The 21,195-nt window shown below is 36.8% G+C and overlaps 4 protein-coding genes and 1 long non-coding RNA gene across 12 annotated transcripts in view; 2 read left to right on the forward strand and 3 right to left on the reverse strand.

The window, feature by feature from the left end:
- LOC129578884 (DEP domain-containing protein DDB_G0279099) overlaps positions 1 to 12,016 on the reverse strand; it is a 47,841-nt gene extending 35,825 nt beyond the window's left edge. For 3 of the 6 annotated variants that reach the window (XM_055468210.1, XM_055468200.1, XM_055468139.1), the window contains exon 1: positions 11,024 to 11,540. The gene's annotated coding sequence lies outside the window, so the exon portion shown is untranslated. Of the gene's footprint in view, positions 1 to 11,023 lie in introns of all 6 variants that reach the window. The other 3 variants (XM_055468129.1, XM_055468182.1, XM_055468172.1) reach the window with 3 other exon arrangements.
- Positions 1 to 21,195, forward strand: part of LOC129579072 (uncharacterized) — a 93,721-nt gene that overhangs the window by 13,948 nt on the left and 58,578 nt on the right. The gene's annotated exons all lie outside the window — the stretch shown is intronic.
- Positions 12,121 to 16,252, forward strand: LOC129578875 (leucine-rich PPR motif-containing protein, mitochondrial). The gene is made up of 2 exons (XM_055468100.1): positions 12,121 to 15,053; positions 15,119 to 16,252. The coding sequence occupies exons 1-2, from the start codon at positions 13,040 to 13,042 to the stop codon at positions 16,204 to 16,206; spliced, it is 3,102 nt and encodes a 1,033-aa protein (XP_055324075.1). The 5' UTR covers positions 12,121 to 13,039; the 3' UTR covers positions 16,207 to 16,252.
- LOC129579033 (uncharacterized) lies at positions 16,407 to 17,982 on the reverse strand. Its single transcript, XM_055468524.1, has 2 exons — positions 17,168 to 17,982; positions 16,407 to 16,997 (listed from the first exon to the last, which is right to left on the reverse strand). Exons 1-2 carry the CDS (start codon positions 17,710 to 17,712, stop codon positions 16,784 to 16,786), a joined length of 759 nt encoding a protein of 252 aa, XP_055324499.1. The 5' UTR covers positions 17,713 to 17,982; the 3' UTR covers positions 16,407 to 16,783.
- On the reverse strand, positions 18,103 to 21,157 carry LOC129579020 (uncharacterized). 2 transcript variants are annotated; one of them, XR_008689184.1, is made up of 5 exons: positions 20,609 to 21,157; positions 20,226 to 20,540; positions 19,022 to 20,152; positions 18,643 to 18,951; positions 18,103 to 18,560 (listed from the first exon to the last, which is right to left on the reverse strand). XR_008689184.1 is itself a non-coding variant. In XM_055468495.1 (3 exons), the coding sequence occupies exons 1-3, from the start codon at positions 19,291 to 19,293 to the stop codon at positions 18,347 to 18,349; spliced, it is 795 nt and encodes a 264-aa protein (XP_055324470.1). In that variant the 5' UTR covers positions 19,294 to 19,513; the 3' UTR covers positions 18,103 to 18,346. The 2 variants fall into 2 exon arrangements, 1 of the variants encoding a protein (XP_055324470.1); XM_055468495.1 differs by lacking the exons at positions 20,226 to 20,540; positions 20,609 to 21,157 and having other exon boundaries at positions 19,022 to 19,513.

Here is a 21,195-nt window from a genome sequence, read left to right on the forward strand (position 1 = left end):
TATCGAATTCATCCGAATCAAAACAACAATAAAAAGACTGCATTCAGTATCTACATTCTAAAGAACGAGCGATGATTCATGATTATTCAGTGGCGTTGAGCGCATAATATCGTTCTTACAACGGTTGAAGTTAATTTTGTATGCGTAATCAGTCGTCTCAGTTCCTTTAACTTTGATTCGGCATAGCTAAAAAATGTTTGACTTGCTGTTGCATATGACACACGTCATATGTGTATTTTGAAATTTCAAAGTTAATTTTACGTATGTAAACAACTGAAACTCCGATCGACCGACACTAAGGACACAACGAACTTTGTGTACGTTGCATTTGCCGGCGGTAATTCCAGTCATCTCATTCGTTTACACACATGTAAACAACGATATGGTTGTATGTTTCAGAATATCAAATCAGAATTATCTTGGGAAAAAAGTACTGAGCCGTCACAGCCGCTACAATCGTTTTTTCCGTACTTGTAACAATTTGCTGAACCGGTAATATTTCAGTCAGAAATGACGAGCGAAACACAACTCATTTATATATATTTATTCATTTATTTATCATCGGTAAATACTAAACTTTTGTTTACTATTCATTAATAAAATAGGCGAGAAAAAGTCACTTTTTTTGGTTGCTGTTGCAATTCTGGTTTCAATATTTGTAATTACTTGAATTTTCTAGTTTACATGGCAGAGGATAAAATTGCATGTCACGCTGAAACATTGTTTTATCTCTTTACGTGTTTATCATTTGAATCACCACATGTGGTGTATGCGTTTTCCATTTGGTGATTAGACATCTCCATGGTGATACTAAGCTGATAAAACTCACAACATCGTTTATTTTATCGATTTCTCTTTTAGTGTTGTCACCAAACTTACAACCGACTACTAAAATGCGAGTTTTTTCCCTTCAAAATTTACTGACGCTTTATCACTGTTTCACAGCAAGGAGTCTGCAGATAACCAAAACTGAGGCGATAAGATAAAAAAAAAACATTTCGATTTTAGGATGCTTTTCGTCAAATACATAAAATATTTTAAAACCAAAAAACAACAAAAAATATCTGCCTTTCGAATGATCCTCATCGACTGATATTAATATTTCCACATTGGGCGGACAAAATGTGAAAAAAATGGTTTGCGTTTGTGTTGAATTGCTGACTCCGTCTAATCAGTTGTTGATTATTACTAGTTGCGCGTAGAAAGCTATAGAAAATAGCACTAATGAAAGCAAATCAATTCCCCAAAACAGATTCCTTTGGAAGGGCACCGCATAAAGGACGCTGTAAACACGTTTGATAACGTTGCCGCTTTATCGAAATTGCCTCAGAGCATGCGGCATGATGCCTAGATTCGATCAGAACCATACAGTAAAATCTCCGAGCCATGAAAAATATGCATGCCCGTGAGTTTTTGGATGGCAATTGATGAGATAACCTAGTTTTTATGACTAAATAATTAACGCGTTTCTTTCGATGGTGATCACTTTTATCCGTATCAAATTTTTTTTGGCATGACAACAGTGAAAATGAAAATTATCAAGGATTTTATAAATCATATTTACATATCCGGCCGTAATTCAGTTCAGTAATATTCAGATTCTTGATTGTTCTATTCTTTTGAAATGGTATTATTCACTTCAACCAAGTCGCTTGTACGCAACCTTAATTTTTATTTTTTTCTTCTCAAATTTCAATTTAATTTTGCTTGAAGTCGCATTTTGTTTATTTTCTCGCCGAGCATTCGATTTGTTTTTATTTCCGCATGTTCGGGGATTACATTGAATCGATGTAGATTCAAATGAGATATACAGTTTTTGCGATAGATTCGTGTCGATTGGTTTTCAATCTAGTCGCTATGAGCACAACTGGAGCAGTTGCGAACGGCAACCAATGACGATGACTACGACAACGACTACGACTACGGCAACGATCCAAGACAATGACATAAAAGGCAATTTCAGTACGTTACATCTGTATTTGTTACCGGATCGAATTCAATATTATGGCGAATACAACAATTTCAGCGACTCCTAAGGTCGTCATCGAAAACAAAAACAAAAAAAGAGCTTCGAAACGGTTGTGTTCGTGTCGAACTCTTCTATATATGTTGTCTAGTCGATTCACTCTAACACAGTGCATTTCGCAGAATAAATGACCACGGTTTAGTGTTTTTCCTTTCTTCGTTTTGGTTTTACAGTGTATACGAATATAACGACTTGTGTGACCTTTTTATTCTACTGCACGCGCTTATTTTTGTGTGTACATTTGTGAAGGAATTGGCTTGTAATTTACAGAAATATTTTGACGCCAATATATTTATTAGAACATATATCATTTTTTTCGATGCATGAAGAAACAAGCAAAAAAAAATGTCTCAATGAAAGTAACTCAAGCGATCGTCTGAGGAAAATACACAACACGGGGGGCCAATAGCGAATATCTACAGTACGTGTCAATGATCAAGTTGAGTGTCAGATTAAGAAAAGTCGTTTTAAAAATAAAGTGGCCATTTTGTCAAGATAATACACACCTTTCTCTCTCCCCCAAAATTCATTCAGTACTCAACGCAACTGAATCATCCACTCATTTGGCACGTATTGTTAGAGTTTACATCTCGAAAAATGATCATCGGCACAATTGTTGACATGACGAATTATTATACAATTCGCTTGAACCATGAAAACAAAAACAATTTGTTTTTTTTTTTTTATCGCCTAAATGGCGGCGATGTGAACTATGCGTATGTTTCTTGCGAAGAAGAAATATATTCTAAAATTAATATTGATCTTGCACGCAAAATACACACGCACACAATGCCGCCAAACATCGGCCAACTATTTGTCATCAGCTCTCGACTCTTGGCCTTCCGATGTTTGTTCTCAATTTCTCAGTTTCCGACCGAGAAATTTATCTCAGAAATTGCGACATTCTTCTAATTTTAAAGCAAAAGCCTTCCAACTCTTCGGAATTGACTCCTAAAATTGGGAAATACGCCGAGTTCCACACAATGTGTGCAAAGCATTCTGACGATCTGCCCCACATTTTCTATAGTGGCAAATAAAAACACACATCACCCAATAGGTTATGAAATGACTGATTCCCAAGCAGATATATTAGCAGCACGAGAAAAAAAACATCACAACAAATAATAAATTACAACACAATTCAATGAATCCAGATAGTATTTATTTAGCTGACAAAATAAAAATAGATGTGGATCGTCTACGTTTCAACAAACGAAGCGAAAAAAAAACATTGAAGTGAAAATAACCTCCAAAAAATAAACAGCCACTGATTTGTTTTCGTTTTCTCGCTTTTTTTTTAGATTCCAATCAAAAACTCTGTTCAATTTTCATTTGCACCGAACAATTTGTTTACTTTGTATCGGTTCTGTTTGTGGGATGCAATACGGAAACGAAAGAAAAAATAAAAATACGTATCACAAGTGAGAAACAAGGCGGATATTTTTTCGCTATTGATCATTTCGTGTGATTTCAAAGCCACATGAAATGAACGAACAAAAAAGACATGAACTCAAGACGAAAACAATTAAAAGTGGATCGAGAGAGCAAATCGGCAATCAAGTATTGAGTTAACCTTTATCAATGTTTCAAGATTGTTTCCATCTTATTTTTTCCGGCTATAAATTCCCTCGCTAATGATTATGCGAAATGCATGGACGACTGACGACAAAGCGATACAAGCCAAGATAAGTTAGTTGGTTAAATCGTGGTACGCATGGCAACAAATCGCCAATTGGTGTTCGAATCGATTTTATTTTGCACGCGTGAACAATCCTTCACACAAAAACACGCACACGTGTCGATGAGAGCCAAAAAAACGCGACTAAAAACTCGCTCAAAATTTACCTTTCACCGTTATAAATTTCATCAATGTCATCATGTTGAATAGGAAATTCAGCGCATAAGCCAACGACGCTCTTTCTGTTTTTAAAGCATCCGGCGATGCCATGAGCCGTGCCGTGCCAAACCATGCCACACTACTACGGCATAACGCAATCAGACGGTGTAATATTTGTTGCATTACGGCATAATACGAGATCATGGAATGAAATGAAGAAGAAGCAGCGGCTAACGATCAGCTATAAAATGAGACCAATTACTTTGCGTGTGCCGTTCAAGCGGCCTTTCATTGTTAAACTGTTGCATTTTTCACTTGTTTTCTTTTGTTCGCTTCGGATTTGCTTTCTTCGGCCGTGTGTGCCGTTTTTCTTTTATTTCATTTGTTCTTCATTTTAGGTCACTAACAGCATATTTGTTGTCGTGCCGCACAGCGTGCCGAGCCACTTGATAGTAGTAGTTGGCCATAACAAGAAAAACCAGACTGGAAAGCTTACTTGAATGAAAAGAAAAAGACAGCACTAAAGCAGTGATCGTATAGAACCGTGGATATGTTTGCTCTTGAATATATGTGCAATGCGGCATGTTATGTACGCGTGCAACCAACACACGATAGATACAAACGAAGTGAAGAGAGGGGAAGAGAGAAATGAAAAAAGTAAAAATGATCAGCATTCTCAATTCATGGAACGGAGCTTGCTTGTAGAGCTGTGATGTGTGTCAGAGGAGAAATAGCATGAAAGAACTGAAAAGAAAACCGTAATCCATGGAGCAGGTGTAGTGCAGTGACTGTTCTAAGCACGACAGAGAGGCATACATCGAACACGGATCTGGTACACTTACTGGTTGATCTTATGGCGTGAGTGAATGCTTGTGAGACAGCGCAGCATAACAACGATTGTTGTTATACCGTCGTCATGCATGGTTCTGAAGAGGAGCACATTTGAAATCCCCACTGAATCCGGTTTTTGTTATTATTCATTTTGTTTATTACTGCTTGCAATTGTTTACGTTCATTCGTTTGTTTCTGACCATGCTTTTGTCTCTTTCTTCTTCTCCTTCTTCTTCTTTTTGTTCTTTTTCGGTAAAAATGGAAACTTTTCACTAAATTCCGCGGGGATTCCTACTTCAACTATATTAATACAAGCGCAAACAAATAGCCCATGACAATAGGGACACGGAGAGAGTGAACGGTCGTCACCAACTTATGGAAATAAGCATTCATTAAAATGTAAATAAACAAAAAAAAATGTTCTTGAAGGTCAAATCATTGCGATTCTCACCTATGTATCGCTCGAAATCGAATTTCATTACGTACAAACGGTATACGCTCGTGTGAATACATTAGGCGGATATTACCATTATAATTCCTTGTCCAATGCCCATGCCTGTTTTAAAACGCGCACCAACTCAAATGACAACAAAGTCTTTTGAAATATCGTCTACAAATGTTAGAAAATCGTATAAACAAATTGTCAATGCGGTTGAAACAGCCAAAAATCTGGTTCCAATAAAATCGCCACATTGATGTGCTTAGAGTTGTCACACGTGCGAATTGTCATTGCCTTTGTTTCCTATGCAACAATGTTTGTGGCTTGCCGACAAAACAGTTTGCTACAATGTGTTCGAGAAACCAATCGAAGTCGAGCAATCGAATAAAATCGCTGATTTGTATCGAATTTGGAATCGGAAACAAATTTGGATGCAACGCCATTCGAAGCGAAATAGATTTTATTTTATTTTATTAATTCGTTGAATGAAATTGGTTCCAAAGTTTGTATGTGGCATTTTTAGACGCTATTTTCCCCCTCTAACCCATGTTCAATGTCCATTCTTTTTCTAAATGAAGAATTTAATGACTACGCCGATTTACATATTGGCGACACTAAAACGGAACAAAGCGAAAAAAATAAATGAAACGAACTAACAACGAAATAAGTGAAGAACTTTAAAACGAATATAAATTTTATGTAAATGTGATTGAATTTTTATTTGTGTTTCGAGCTCAGTCATAGACAATTGAACGATCGACAACGTATTCGGTATAACCAAAGTTTTGAATTTCGATCATTTTTATTTGTTTCGTTCGGTTGGGTCAATAAAATGACTAACAGTGAGCACTTGAGCAATCAACATTTTTCGGCGATTCTTGTTCGTTATCATTCAAGTTGTCACCGTTCGACTGGTTTGTGAATGTGTGTGTGTGTGTGTGTGTGTGTATGTGGTTCAACCGTATCGATATGTGTATCGCAATAGAGAGTCGAATCGGTTCTGAAATAGTAATTTATTGCCTCTCTAACGTAAATTAATTAGATTTCTTTGTAGCATTTGTCGATAGTGAAATAGATAAACTAATTGGACGTCAAGCATTTGTCAATGGATGTGCAGTTCCGATCGAACTTCATTTTTCTTCAAATAACAGTGTTTTCGTTTGTTTCGATGGCCTGGTCGGTAAAGACGTGAATGGACGTGAATGTTTTAAAGCCTTTTATCGCCCGCTTTAATAGCATTGCCTTTATGCCCTTTTCTTTTTTTATTGTGGCGACCATAACAATGTTGCTCAAATGAATTCACACATACACACACACCACACTCGATCGGCGTAAATGTGTACCAGCAACACAAATCGAGTTGAGCGAAACGTACAAACGACTTTGATTGGCGACAGTAAATCCCCCCGTTTTCTTCTTCTTTATTTAATGGAATTGCGGTGAGACTAATTTGCAGCCATAAAGAAAACTGCACGCAAAAACAATCCAAAGACAATTTACATGGCACATAAATAATTTGCTGTTAGAAGTTCAGCTGAGAGTGATAATCACATTTAGCTGCGCTGTGCACAACACACAGCGAATAAGAGAGAGAGAGAGAAGACATCTCGTTTTTGCAATGACTTTGAAGCCAGTTTTATTGACTTTTTGCACTCTCGCAAACACTGCAACTTGCTAAATAATCTGTGTTTATCTTATTATAATTATGCTAATGGGCTTATACTTTTCACTGCACCGAAGATACAAAGGAATCAAATTTACCGAAAAATATTTTTAGAGTTGCAAAGAGTATTAATAATTTTTTTTTATCGAATCATTTTATCTATAAAAAGATGTATGAATCAGATTTTCTTCCGAAATCGACTGCAAGTCTACGTTATTTTCGTCATATTTAAGTGAATCATTCTGAAAATCTAAGGCCTTGCATTTGTCCTCAAAAACTGAACAGAATTTTAAAAGAGTGTCATAAAACAACATTAAGTAGTAAACAACTTAGAGCTCTAGGGAATATTGAGAGGAAAAAAAACTTCGACATCCTTTTAAAGTGTCATGTCTGCATCAAATCAAGCAAAGATTGATAGTTTTGTAGACTCCGTCCAGGTTTGCATATGCATAAATGCTCTCGGCACAGCGAATTTCCATAGCAATGCCGTTTGTTCATCGGGCTGTATCAGTTAACTGTCAAAATTTGTCTAGCAAAGCAGATATTCAAATTAGCAGAAAATCAAAGGTAATAAAATGCATGCAACCGCAGAATGGTGCTGTTGTCTATGCTATAACAGCAGTAGCTTAGCAGTTTAGCAGTTGACCTAGTTGGAGCGGTGCCGTTGTCATGTATATTCGTGTAACTTGTTGACTGGTAGAAGGTTCTTTCTGAACAAATTAACCAGTTTTAATTTATCCACATTTGAGATCTTTGCCATTTGCAAACACAAACACAAACACAAACACACACACACACACACGAATATCCCAATGCTGAGACGACAAAGACAAATGAACTATTCGATATTTGGGCATAAACGCATTTTTGCAGCACTTTGAATTGACAAACTGTGTTAAGTGCAACGACGAATATGTGAGATACCAATCGGAGCGTACCTGAACATAATGTGAAATATTCAAAACGTGATTTGGCACAAGTACGATGTGGTCGGTTCCAAAATCGGTGCAAAATTCGCATTGTTCGGCATTCACAAGAATTCTCAATATTAAATCATAAAAATCGTACCATAAATTCTTTTTTCTTCTTAAATTTGCACGCATAAATGACGCCGTCAAATGATTTAATTTACGCACACGAAAACCCATTCAATTTCAAATATGGTTTAATTGGTTCTTGCGAACGCAACGAGGCGAGAGCACACAATTTTCCATCCAATTTTTATATGACACATCTAATGAACGGCGAACTATGAAATGTAACAAGTCATATCTAATTTAGACATCGCTGCAGAAAAAAAATATATGTGAAAATTAACAAAATCGAAACATATACATATTTCGTCGTCGTTAGTTTATAGAGAAAAGCGAAAAAAAATAGCGAAACCCATACATTTACACATCAAACACACGTAAACACCGTGTATATTATTTGCAAAATGAAAACGTGTAATAATGAAATTGGCATTGAAATCGACAACTTTGCTAAAATATACACGTCGAACAAATACTCCTATCCAGTGCACAACTACAACAATACACTCGGACGATGAATAGTAATGTAATATGCATACATATTTGATCTACCGTCGGTGTCTGTGCTTGTGTGTGGCAATAGCAAACAGATTAGTATTTATCACGATGGCTCTTGGGTTTTAACTAATAATTTATATGACCAAATCAATGTATTTTGTGTATTTAGTAAGCGTGAAAAGTGTGCATATCGACAGAACACTTCGAAAAATTGGTTATTGATGGCTCAATTTGCGCATTTGGTCAATTTATCAAGCTGCCATGTGTCAATGTGTATTATATTTCATGAATTTTTAGAGTAACGAGGTTTTTTGCTGTCATTTCCTGAGGAGCGAGAGAGAAATGAATATGCATACAAGCGGCTATTTTATCGCAACTACAACCAGAAAATATAGAACATTGCTAGATACAACTAGATAGTGATGAGTGAGATTGCATCATCGGTTGTGATCGTATCCGTACTAAACAAATCGTCATAATCATAATGACTGGCTCGAAAAGGCCAAAATCATCAGCTCAACCATAACCACAACAACAATAACGAACATTTGAATTGCGTAGAATTTTTTTTTCTCGCCCGAGTTGAAGCTAAGAAGCTGTCGTTCAATACGTCCATTTGGCGTTGTTAACATTTTATTTTTCATTTTTTTCCGTTTGGTTTGTTTCGTCCATTTTTTGTTGCAATTTGATATGTGAAAAAAACGAGTGTAAGAACAATTGAGTACAACATTATCACGGATATTGTACAGAGATTGTTGCGATTTTGGCCAGGGCTTTTGGTATGAGCAAACGTTTTCGTTGTTCGAAATGTTACTTACAGGAGACCTCGTCAATATCAAACTACACATATTCGCATCTCTCTTTCTCTTTTGCTCTCTATCTCTCTCTCTCTTTCCCTCTCTCTCTCTCTCTCTCTCTCTCTCTCTCTCTCTCTCTCTCTCTCTCTCTCTAGCCTCTATTCTCAGTAAATGGGCCCATTTAAAACACGGTCTAAACGCTTTACATTTCATTTCTCGCATCCAAATACGGTCATGCTGATAGTGAATTTGTGTGCAAATCGCTCTCCGGCTCGATATACTATGTGCTGTGCGTGTATGTATGCTATTATTATAGACAGTGTGGTGTATAGCGCTTTTGAGTTTTAGACACTCGCTACACTTGTTGTTTGCTTCGGTGTAACATAATGGTATTACGTGTGCAAAACGAAGAATGCCCGATTCTTTGCTGCTGCTGCTGCTGCTGTTGCTGTTACCGCTACCGCAGCGGGTATTAATGTATTGTGTATGTTAACTGATAATAGTCAGAATAAGCGTAAAAGAGAGGGAGTGAGTGATTGCATGCCTTGGCATTGTCTCTGTTGCTCATTCTTGCCAGAAGGATTTTTTTTTAAATAGGTCATGCTCATGCCGAGCTTTTCCACATTCATGTTTGTTGCAAACAATCCGTCTCGTTTCTGGAGATACAAGAGAGCGTGATGTAGGTGTGTTCACGTGTATGTATGTGTGCTCGTGTTTGCGTGCTTTTCATTGAACGCGCGTGCAAAGGAATTTTGAAGAAATATATATATATATTTATTAGCAACCTCTGGTAAGTTTGATAAATTGCCGTTTTTCTCTGCTCGTGGAACATCTTCGTCATTTATTCGGAGCAAAATTTCTGGCAAATGCTTACAAATCCTTCATTATTACAGCTATTTAAATGCTAATAAACAAATTCACGCAGCCAGGCGGCTTGCTGCGAACAACACACCAACCATATCACAATTTTATAATGTGCCGTTTAAACGCCTGGCGTTCAATAATACACAATTCATACGGAACTATACCTTCCTTAATCTGAGACGTAGACACATGGGCCATACAATACAGTTAATAAGTAAACCAACATTCATTAAATACGCTTCATTTTTGAATTACAATTACGCGAAATATAAACAAAAAGAAAACCAACAAATGGAAGCAGAAAAAAGAAGGCAAAATGCGCAAAGAAGTACGAAAAAATGAAACGGCAACACATGGTTTAAAAAAAAAAATGTAAAGAAAAAAATCGATTTGAAATCATGATTGTGCTATTTTAGCAGCGAAAAATAATCTACTAGACGAAATTGTACTAACGATGACTTCGTATTGCACTATTATTTGCTATGGCAACGTTGCCTCAACCGAAGCGATTATATTGATCTCATTTCGTTTGTCGCTATTTTTCTCTCTTGCCGTAAACATTTTCCAATATTTCCCACTTCGCATTTCGTTCGCCAAAGCAATTCAATGGATATAAGATGCGAACGAGATATCGCACAAATGTTAGTTGCAAAACGTGTTATATTATACAAAATTGGCCACATAACGAAAAGAAGAGAAAACAAAAAAAAAGAGTCGTCAACGCTTCTGTGTGTCATCACACAGAAATCGTGTGTGATGGAATTGAATATCAAAGCAATGCGTATTGCTTGCAAATGGACCAATTAGCAAACAATGAACTGAAACAGTTGCATTATCTCTTTCATGCTTTGTGAATTAAATTAGAACACCAATCAAAATCGACTCAATTGAACCGTTAACGAGTGTGTGAACATAGAGCGAAGGAAAAATCAATCAAAAACGCACTTTTGGCATCCATTTGCAATTGGTTGTACGCATTTTGATAGTTTTTACACACAGAGATTAATCGACCAACACCAAATTTGTCTACTTACCAGTTCAATTTGGTTTTGTTGTTGCAGTTAATTGATACAAATACTTTAAGCACTGTCCGAAAAATTCACTTATCTTGTCGCTCCGCAGAATCGACTCGTTCCCTTTAATATGATTCGATTCACTTGAGTCCGTGTGTTTTTTTTTTTCTTCTTTCGTTCGGTTGGTCGGTAATTTCCACGTTCACAATGATCATTAATAAACTAGCTGTTGCTTTTGCACACTTTACTCTACCTTTTCATGTATACATATATACGGAATTTGGCTTTGTTTGTAGTTGTCACCGCTTTCAGTTCGAACAGTAAATTAAATGTAGTTGAAGAATGTTTTTTTTTTATTTTTGCACCCGACCAAAAATAAATATGCTTTTATCGATTTGGCTAAAAATTCGATTCGGTAAATGTCACATCGAGTTCTGTCGTTTTTGATAGAGTAATTTTGCGTCGAGTGTGACACGGTTGTTGTAGTATCGGGAAAATACTAAGATACAATCGACGTACGATGCTCACTACTTATTTGCAATTCAATAATGATGAATAGAAATGTGTTACATTTTCGTTTAGGTTCATGCTGCTGCGGTTGCTGTTGCTGCCGCGCCGTCGTTGCCATACACATTGATGAAAACGAAATTCCACCACATGTAATGTAATGTAATGTGTGCGTATGCGAGTGAGACACAATCCAATTGCTTCTAGCACACTTACAAATGCTACCGTTTCTCTCATGGTTGTCGTCCCTTTCATACATTGACGATATTCAAACATCCAACTGTTATGGTTGCTGCACTGCTACCGTACGGCTATTTTGGTTTTGGTTTTGCTTTCGATTCAAAGCAATCGCGTTCGCTCGTCGCTATGCGTACGTATGGTTTTTGCGTTTGTTGTTCTGTTTCCGTCGCAATTGATACATTTGTCCCGTTCACTTTCTCACATTCTATAGCGTTCACACAGACCTCTCCACATGCGATGCTCTCTTTCCCCTCTCTGTGTAAACACATTTTCAAACAGCTAAACAGCTCTTATCAGTGGCACACACTCATAAAACTCACGCTGTGACCACATTTACATCCATTGGCGCACGCACACATATACACACGTACACACGGGCTCGCATCGTTGTACTACGATCCACGCTCGTACACAACAGATTCCAATACATTCGCATCAGCTCATTCAATATCAATTCGGTGAATTTATGGTCATGATGAAATCAAACTAATAAATTCACACAAATGAATAGCGAACAACTTTTCAGAGGAAAAAACCGCATGGTCTTCCACTCGGAAATCCCATATATAGTACACCATCATCTTGTATTCATTGTACAGTCGTACATATTTCTGCCGAACAATTTGATTAATTGCAATTCGACGAACGGCTCGACATCTCCATGAAATAAACCACAATTCGCATGAAATTTCTTGGCACAAACTATTTTTGCACCTTATGACGCAATGTTACCGAAGTTGATTGAAATACATTTTATTGGTTGTAATCAATTTTGGTGATGCATTTTTTGATTTGTTTCAACGAAATGTGAATGTCATAAATTGTGTATTCGGTTTGGAATATTAAACAATGCCAGCGCATTTGTTTTGTAAACAATGATAATTATTGTTATTTATGTGGAGAAACATGTGATTGCAAACTTGAAATTGGATTCGTTCAATGATTGCTAGTTCAAAATGAACTAGATCCACTTTATGTTTTCCGTTAATATGGTTTGAATAACGGCTCTTGTTGAACATTGTTCAACTTCTTTGCTTGATACAGAATGTTTTGCTATTTTTTCTTTATTTCATCCTAAATCTCAAATTCAATCAAACAATATTCAAACTCACACAATGAGCACATGTTTCATGTCATTCTTTAAACGCATTTTATATCAAATGTCTTTCATCATGACAGTTGGTTCTGAATTTTCAGATGTCAAATCAAAATAACCTCCAAAAAAAGTTTCAAATATATTTTATTTAGTTTTCATAAAAGTGAGAGAAACATTTGGAAAAACTAGGAAAAATGTCGTATATTACGACAAAATTGAGCGGTATCATTCGGTCCAGATTATGGCTTGGACGTGTTATTGCCAAGAAAAGTTTGACAACATGTTCAAGAATAGTTGCTGTTGAATCAAAGACAAAAATTACAGCGGGAGGTTTTCGAATCAATAGCCAACATTTTCATCAAATTCAGAATTATTCCACAGAACCGGTAAAGTTATATAGTGAAAGTCGAGTCCCAAAGATATTGTCAAAATTGGCATCGAACCGAGTATCATTACATTTTGATTTTTTCACAACAATTCGACCAAGTCTGTTCAAAAATTATAACATAACCGTCGACATTGGGTTCAACATTCTGAAATCGTGCAGTCAATTGATCGATCGGAGTACCGGCGAACGCATCAAATTGGTCAATGAATGTTGGAATGAGCTAGTACCAATGCTCAAAACACCAACAAAAGATCACTTGATACTGTTGTTGCAGGCATATCGACGAGCTGGCCTGAAGTCACTAGACAATTACCAATCATTTTTTGAAAAGTACAATTGCCCGATGGATGCAGAAATTTTTGCAGAATTAATGTACATCACGTGTCAAAATGAAGAAACAATGGAGAAAGCTGAAGCATTATTGAAGGACATTGAAACACAAAACATAGAACTAAACGATAGATTTTATAGCGCACTCATTTTAGGGTATTCCAAACAAGGATTGAATGCTGTTGAAAAGGTGCTAGAAGCCATGAAATCAAATGGAATTGCACCATCTTCGTGTACAAATACGGAGCTCATCAAAGCATACATTCTCAATGAAAATTACGATAGAGCGATGGAAGTTCTTCAGCAATCTGACGACTATGACACTGATCAACTAATCGATATAGTCCGCAGCGCTGCAAACAAAGGCAATGAAGTCATTATTAAGAAAGCATTGAGTCTGTTGACGGACACAATTCGAAATGCTAAATTGATTGCACCAAATCTGCAGAATATTTGTATCGAATTGATTTACACAAATCGTAATCGTTCCACTAAATTGGACCCGTATCAACTGATTATTCAGCATTTGCCGATGCCAGTCTTTGGAATGGAAGATACTACCGAATATGGTACATTTTTAATCAAAGAAATGATTGTAACGAATGAGAGCGTTTCGAATATTCTGCAATTTTGTGAGAATTTGATTGAAAGTAAACGGAATATGTATGCAATTCACGCATGTTGTATGTACTCATTGGTTTTCAATTTGCCCGCATCTCGTGACTTTTTGGAAGCATTAGCTGCAAGAGAACAACTCCGACCCCACTACTATTGGCCATTGATTGCTCGTGCTAGAAATCAAAACGATGTGATTGATATTATCAAATTTGCGACTAAATCCAACACAATTCTTGATACAACAACACTATTGGACTGGGTTTTGCCACGAATGAACACATTAATTGATTCACAAGAAACGCTTAGAGCTCTAACGGATGCTGGAGTTCGGATGCTTGAGTTGAAAACAGCTATCATTACATTTTTATTAAACAACAATCGACCAAAAGAGGCTTTGGATATAGCAAGTCGCTCCACTTCCCCGATTGATCCATCCATCGTTAAACCAGCGTTGAGTAAATTCGTGAGAGGTCATGCGTATAAACGGAATGCATACACTACGGCCACTTTGATGAAGAAACTCCAAAATCGATGCATCGATAAACTTTACGATCTAGCTGGACAAGTTGCTCAATCGGTTTGCAACAAATTCGATCAATCCAACGATTTTGCTTCAACAAAACAACTTTTAATCGACTATCAACGGCTTGAAGTGAAAATTTCTCAAAGTTCGGCCAATGCAATTCTGAATAAATTGACGAAAAATCGAAATATTCATACCGACCTTGGCCCAATTGTACAGAGTTTAGTTTCCAACGAACTATTTCCAGATGTGCAGACCGACCAAAAGGCAGCCGCTAAAAATGAATCCGAGATCGAATCTTTGCAACAGCAACTGATTGAGTTTAAAGCAAACGGCTTTCCAACGCATGGTATGAACATCTTATTGATAATTAACATCTATGCCAGATATTTATTAAATCGATTTTCCTTGTAGGAATTCTGTATCGTCTCTTTCTCAAATATGTTCAATACGAGAAATATGATGAGGCGATAAAAATCAAAGAGGAATGTGATAAAATGGGAGTCCTTGAAACACCGGCCGTACTGTCAACCGCGTTGAAACTGTGGACTGCAATCAAACACGAAGATAAAGCACTCAAAACGTTAGAAGAGTTACAAACCAAACATTCTAATTTCAAAATTGACACATTCAAGATAGTTGACTTGGCCACGCTGTTGGTTTCAAAGAATCGATTAGACGATGCAAAGACACTCATCAACAAGTTGGATCAATACAAAGGTCGAAAAACGTCATACATGAGCAACAATGTATGGCACTTACTGAATGCAGCCAGTGAGTATAGTGTAAAGCATGGCAAAGAAGAGAGTATGACTGGATACTTTCTAAAGACTCTGATTAACAAAGGGCATTGTGAGCATTCGAACACACTTTTGGGCACGGTAATCAAAGAATATCTCGATAAAAAGAGAATCCATGAAGCAGTTGCAACATATGAACATTACGTAAAGGAATACCAAAAAACACCACAATGCGTCAGTTTATTGACTCTTCTAATCGAATTATCGAATGCTGAAAATATCTCTGAGTTCAATGTTTCACGAGAGGAAGCGATTGAATACATTCAACGTGTTATTGATTTGACGAAGGAAATACATGGAACAGAAAATGCAAACGTTAATGTCATTCTGGCATTTGCTTGCACTGGCAATGAGCAACAGCTACGAAAAATTTTATTGAATCCCGTTGTAAAGTTTAATTCTGAAATATTGTTGAGTAGTTTGAATTACTTGAAAAATCGATCAAAGATCAATGCAGTTGTTATTATCGCTCGTTGTGCACGAGGACTGCACCACACATCTATAAGCGAAGAAAAACTCTATGAGTTTCTATTGGGCGATTTCGTACGTACTAATGATTATGCATCGGCAACTGAATTATATGAGGAAATACAGCAGGATGATTATAAGATTGTTTCAAAGAAGTTTAATCGAACACTTGCCGATCTGTTGGCGAAAAATAACCAACCTTTACCTGAAAAACTGAAATTTTTATCCAATTAATTGTTGAAGATAGTTTCAAATCTAATAAATAATATGCTTATTCAAATCTAATTGTTACTCAATGAATATATATATATCTATTTCAGATGCAGAAAATCAGCCGAAATTTTTTGACAAAAACATTTCTATGATATTCTCTTTATTTTCTATTTAAACATTGACAAATGCAAAATGTCATATTTATGAAAAAAGCAGCTGAGTATGTGATGGTGTTCGTTTTCGTTCTTTTATTGTTTTCATCATTATCATTATTCGAGTATAACATGCAAACTGAAATGTCATTGTAACTTATGCAAACTTGAACATGCAATTTGTTTATTTTTCACAAAAAAACACACTTTTTAAACAAAAAACAATCGCGTTGTTCCTCTTTTTAACATTAAATAAAATGCAGAAATTTTGTTTGTTTTGTGAAAATACTTGTTCAGTGACGGCATTCAATGATATAAAACCAATGTCGTGAAATACTGGCAAAGGAATGTGTGAAAACAAAATCTTACACTTTTTTACGAACAAATTATTTTAGCATAAATGAAATTATTTTATGGTTAGAATGCAACAATCGATGAAATAAATCTTATCGCCGACCTACATCGGTCGAGCCGCGTAAAAGCTGAACAAGTCGGACATCTTTTTCTGTCAATGTGACGCGAGAACGATGCAAGCAGCACAAATAGCAGTCTTCGAATAGTTGCACCAAATAACTTTCGGCCGCTTCCTGTAAACATTCCAATGTACTTGATTGCATACGAAAATCGTTTTTGTAATCCTGCAGAACTTCACGCACCAAACTGAAAAATGCACAAAAGACAAAAATAATCATCAATATTTCGATTGGATTATAGTTTTTATGCAACATTTTGGAATTCAATCATATTAGCCAGTCTTAGTTGTTAACCGGTACATACAACCGAGTCGTTTTACTTCCACATGGGCAGCGTATATTCGTAAAAAATCTTACCGTTGGAATGGTAGTCTTGGAATCAGCAACTTTGTGCTGGCTTGTAGTCTCATCATTTCCTTTGTGACACGATCTTTGCGCTTCGGTTTGGTTTGCTTCCTCGGCCGACGTTGATTTGTGCTCGGTCGATGAACTGGAGGTCTGTTCGATTGTTCATTGGCGCTTCCGTTGGCGCTTCCGTTGGCGCTTCCATTGGTTTCATCAACATTTGACTCGCTCGGATCATGCGATGGTGGTCTTCCAAGAAAATCTAGGGAATCGTCAGAAGAATGCGAACTGTTTGCACGGTTCGCATCGTTGTCGGATTGATTGTCAGCGTTGTCAGATTCGTGATTGGACTCGTTGTTGGACTCATTGTCGGAGTTGTCGGATCCATTGTCAGAGTTTCGGGTTGAACGATTCTTTTGTTGTCTTGCTGCTTTTCCTTTTGCCTGTGTTTTCGATGGTGTTTGCCGAGTATTTCTGTGTGGAGTTCGGCTACCTACGGCTACTGCTGGTCTATTAGGGGTGCTAACGCTTTTTTTACTACTCACTTTGGCACACATACTTTTCTTTTTATTTTTCCTCTTCCATCAATAATCCAAATTTAATGAGATCTCCGTCTCAAACGTCTTCTAGCTACGTTTGCAAGATTCGATTTCAAATTCGCTTATTTCCTTCGAAATTGGTACTGTTTTCAATTTTTTTTCTTTGTGAATCACAATAAAAAAACTGTTTGCAACAAACTGTGGGGACGACGCTATAGCGTTATAACGAAAAGTCAGTTTAAATTTCTTTTCTATGGTTATGTCAGTGATATTTCCCTCCCAATCTTCAGTAAAACTTGACAATGAGTGTGTACCGCATGCCATCTAACGACCAAACCGCGTATTAATGACCTGTTACAGCGCCAGGATCAAAAGCAATATCATTTTGAATGAAACTCAATAGAAACATAGAAGCCAATGTATAAACAAAATATTTTTTTTAATTTCTCGACCTTTTTCTCTAAGTTTACATGGAATTTTTTAATTTAAAGTGAGGGCCAGCCAAAAAGTCACCAAAGTTTCATGCATTCGAATGCATTTTTGGTGATCACAAAGTAACGCAAAATATATAAATGAATAATCTTTTTTATGTACGTGTCTTCTTAACTCTATTCAACTGAATTGTTCCAAAATGGGTTTCATTCGGTTTGGTTCATTCATTCTTTTGCATGAAATTCAAATAGTAATTCATAACCATGAATTTCATTCGTGCTTCAACCAATGTTTGTGGAGAATCTGGAACAGAATTGATGTCTTCGAAATATTGAATAAGAATCTGCTCGGTTGCAGCCTGTAGACATTCCAAAGTAGTGGACTGCATTCGAAAATCATCTTTTTGTTGTTGTTGCATAATTTCACGTACCAAACTGCAATGAGACAATAGAACGATATAACTTAGTTCATATATGTACATGTTTATAATAGAAAAAAAAAATCATTTCCTCGTACTTTTGGAATGTCGACCGTGGAATGACCAGTTCGGATGTGTTTTCTAATTCGGATGTGTCTTTCGCAACATGGCCTGTGTCCATGTCTGAGTGCCCAAGCCCATCGATTTTGGTCAGTTTTTGCAATCGTTCGCGATTAATGCCCGGTCGCTTTGATTTTTCGGTGCTGTCGTCAGTTTCATCGCCGTCAGTGTCCTCATTTGAGTCACTTGGATCCACTGATGGTGGTCGCCCAAGGTAATCAATGTCACAATCGTCATCTGAATCGACAACATTGTTAGATAGAGTGCCAGCCTCCGATTCAACATTTCTATACGAACGATTACATTTTGTTACTTTTCTATCTTAACCTCAAAATGTTTTTTTTTCTCGTTACTTACTGTTGCTGTTGTATTTGGGGAATGGACAATTTCTGGGTGTTTTGTAAACTCGCCGATTCCTTTGCGACGCAATTTATTAACTTCTTTGTAACAGATTGGTTTCTAGTTTGACGTCGGTGTATAATGCTCTGATGGATTGAAATTTTGCCAGTTTTTCGCGATTCGGATTGTTGTGAGCTATCAGGGATTTTATTACTGTAGGCCGCTGCAATTCGGGACGAAGTTCTTTTTACTGGCTGCATTTTGACGATAGACCGAACCTTGGCGCACATTGCTTACAAGTCACAAAAATGTGTTAAAACGTCTCGCAGAATAATTTAAACGAATATGAGTTTGCATAAAGTTACGAAATTCAAAGATAGGTTAGCTATCTTCGGTACAGTGCGACAAAATATGCGAACTTAGAACATCTACAAGCAAATGACGAATGGCAAATGCGTGGTGACAATAATGCGACGATATACCGTTCATCCTTTAACGAAGGTTATGTTCACACTGACATTCAATTTCAAACACGGCTTGTATGTATCGATTGCACGAAGAAAACAAAACTACTTAACACAAACTTAACAATCTGTTTGAAACGATGGCCAACAATAACATCACAACATTTATTAATCGAGCTGAAATCTCATTTTATTACATCTATCCGTTAAAATGCGGTAATATATTGTATCTAAAAAACTTCAACGTTCATACCGGTATTATTATGCCAATTGGTCGCAAAATATCTGGTCGCAAATCCATTTTTACCATAAAAATACAAAAAGATTTGGTGTTGGTATTATTTTCGATTATAAACCTTTATTGTTATACTGTCAAGTTTAAAAACACAAAACTTGTGTAATTTCAAAGGAATAGCAAACGAAACACGCAATAGAAAATATTGATTTTTTATGTGATTAATGAATTAAGTCTTATCGCCGACCTACATCGGTCGAGACGCGTAGAAGCTGAACAAGTCGGACATCTTTTTCTGTCAATGTGACGCGAGAACGATGCAAGCAGCACAAATAGCAGTCTTGGAATAGTTGCACCAAATAACTTTCGGCCGCTTCCTGTAGACATTCCAATGTACTTGATTGCATACGAAAATCATGTCTGTATTTCATCAAAACTTCACGTACCAATCTGAAAAATAATCCAGAGAAAAGACATTTTATCCATATTTCGTTTGGTTACATGTATTTGTCTAAAATCTCACCGTTGGAATGGTAACTTCGGAATCAGCAAATTTGTGGTGTGTTGTAGTCTTATCATTTCCCTTGCAACACGATCTTTGCGCTTCGATTTGGTTTGCTTCCTCGACCGACGTTGACCAGCATTCGTCCCTTCGAACGAAACTATGTTCGATTGCTCTGTGTCTTCGTTGGCTTCATCTTTGCTGGCCACATTTGATATGCTTGACTCCTGCGATAGTATTTTCATGAGAATGTCGCTCTCAAGAAAATCAATGTCACATTTATCATCTGAGTAGACCACATCTTTGGATTTCGTGATTTCTTCCGATTCGACCATCCTATTTGAACAATTGAATTTTATTGGAGCTCCATATCGAACTCAGAATAATTTTTTTTTATTACTTACTGTTGGAATGGTATTTGGGGAATTGACACGTTTGCTGTGCTTTGTAAATTCACCAATTCCTCAGCAACATCCGTGTTCAGCTGAATCAAAGAATCCGATTGCTTCCGGATTCTGCTTCGGTTGTTGAGCCGCTTTTGAAATGAAATTTTACCAGTTTTTCGTGGTTTCGAATCTGGTTTTTCTTGAATCTGGTTTACTAACTGCGATGTTTCGAAAACCATGGCGCACGTTGCTTTCACAATTCACAATAAAATAAAACAAAACGCTGAGCCGAAGTCTGTAATCGAATGTGGGTTTGTATACAGTCACGGAATAAATCTCTCGTGACAGCTGTCGTGCGGCAAACGAAAGAATGTGAGCCGATAGAGCTGCGAATGGACGATGTTATGAAAGTGTCGTGCAAACTCTAACGGAGGTTATGTTCACATCAATGTGTCCAAAACGTATCGACTCAATATCGCATAAGGCAGACGTGCGTCGCAAGACAACGGCTATTCAAATATTGTATACTGCGACATTGTAAGCAGAAAATTATCACATGATTTTCATGCGATATCTGCCTTATGCGATACAGAATCGTTTTGGAC

This window comes from Sitodiplosis mosellana, unplaced genomic scaffold (assembly GCF_009176505.1).
Source record: "Sitodiplosis mosellana isolate CC-2019 unplaced genomic scaffold, AAFC_SMos_1.0 Smas_scaffold_1, whole genome shotgun sequence".
In the NCBI taxonomy this organism is placed as follows: domain Eukaryota; kingdom Metazoa; phylum Arthropoda; class Insecta; order Diptera; family Cecidomyiidae; genus Sitodiplosis; species Sitodiplosis mosellana.

Coding starts and splice junctions, on each gene's coding strand:
- LOC129578875 (XM_055468100.1), top strand. CDS start 13,040: ATGTCGTATATTACGACAAAATTGAGCGGTATCATTCGGTCCAGATTA. Junction 15,054..15,118: donor AAACGGCTTTCCAACGCATG/GTATGAACATCT, acceptor TTTTCCTTGTAG/GAATTCTGTATCGTCTCTTT.
- LOC129579033 (XM_055468524.1), bottom strand. CDS start 17,712: ATGTGTGCCAAAGTGAGTAGTAAAAAAAGCGTTAGCACCCCTAATAGA. Junction 16,998..17,167: donor CCAAGACTACCATTCCAACG/GTAAGATTTTTT, acceptor TGCATTTTTCAG/TTTGGTGCGTGAAGTTCTGC.
- LOC129579020 (XM_055468495.1), bottom strand. CDS start 19,293: ATGTGCGCCAAGGTTCGGTCTATCGTCAAAATGCAGCCAGTAAAAAGA. Junction 18,952..19,021: donor CCCCAAATACAACAGCAACA/GTAAGTAACGAG, acceptor TCGTTCGTATAG/AAATGTTGAATCGGAGGCTG. Junction 18,561..18,642: donor CCACGGTCGACATTCCAAAA/GTACGAGGAAAT, acceptor GTCTCATTGCAG/TTTGGTACGTGAAATTATGC.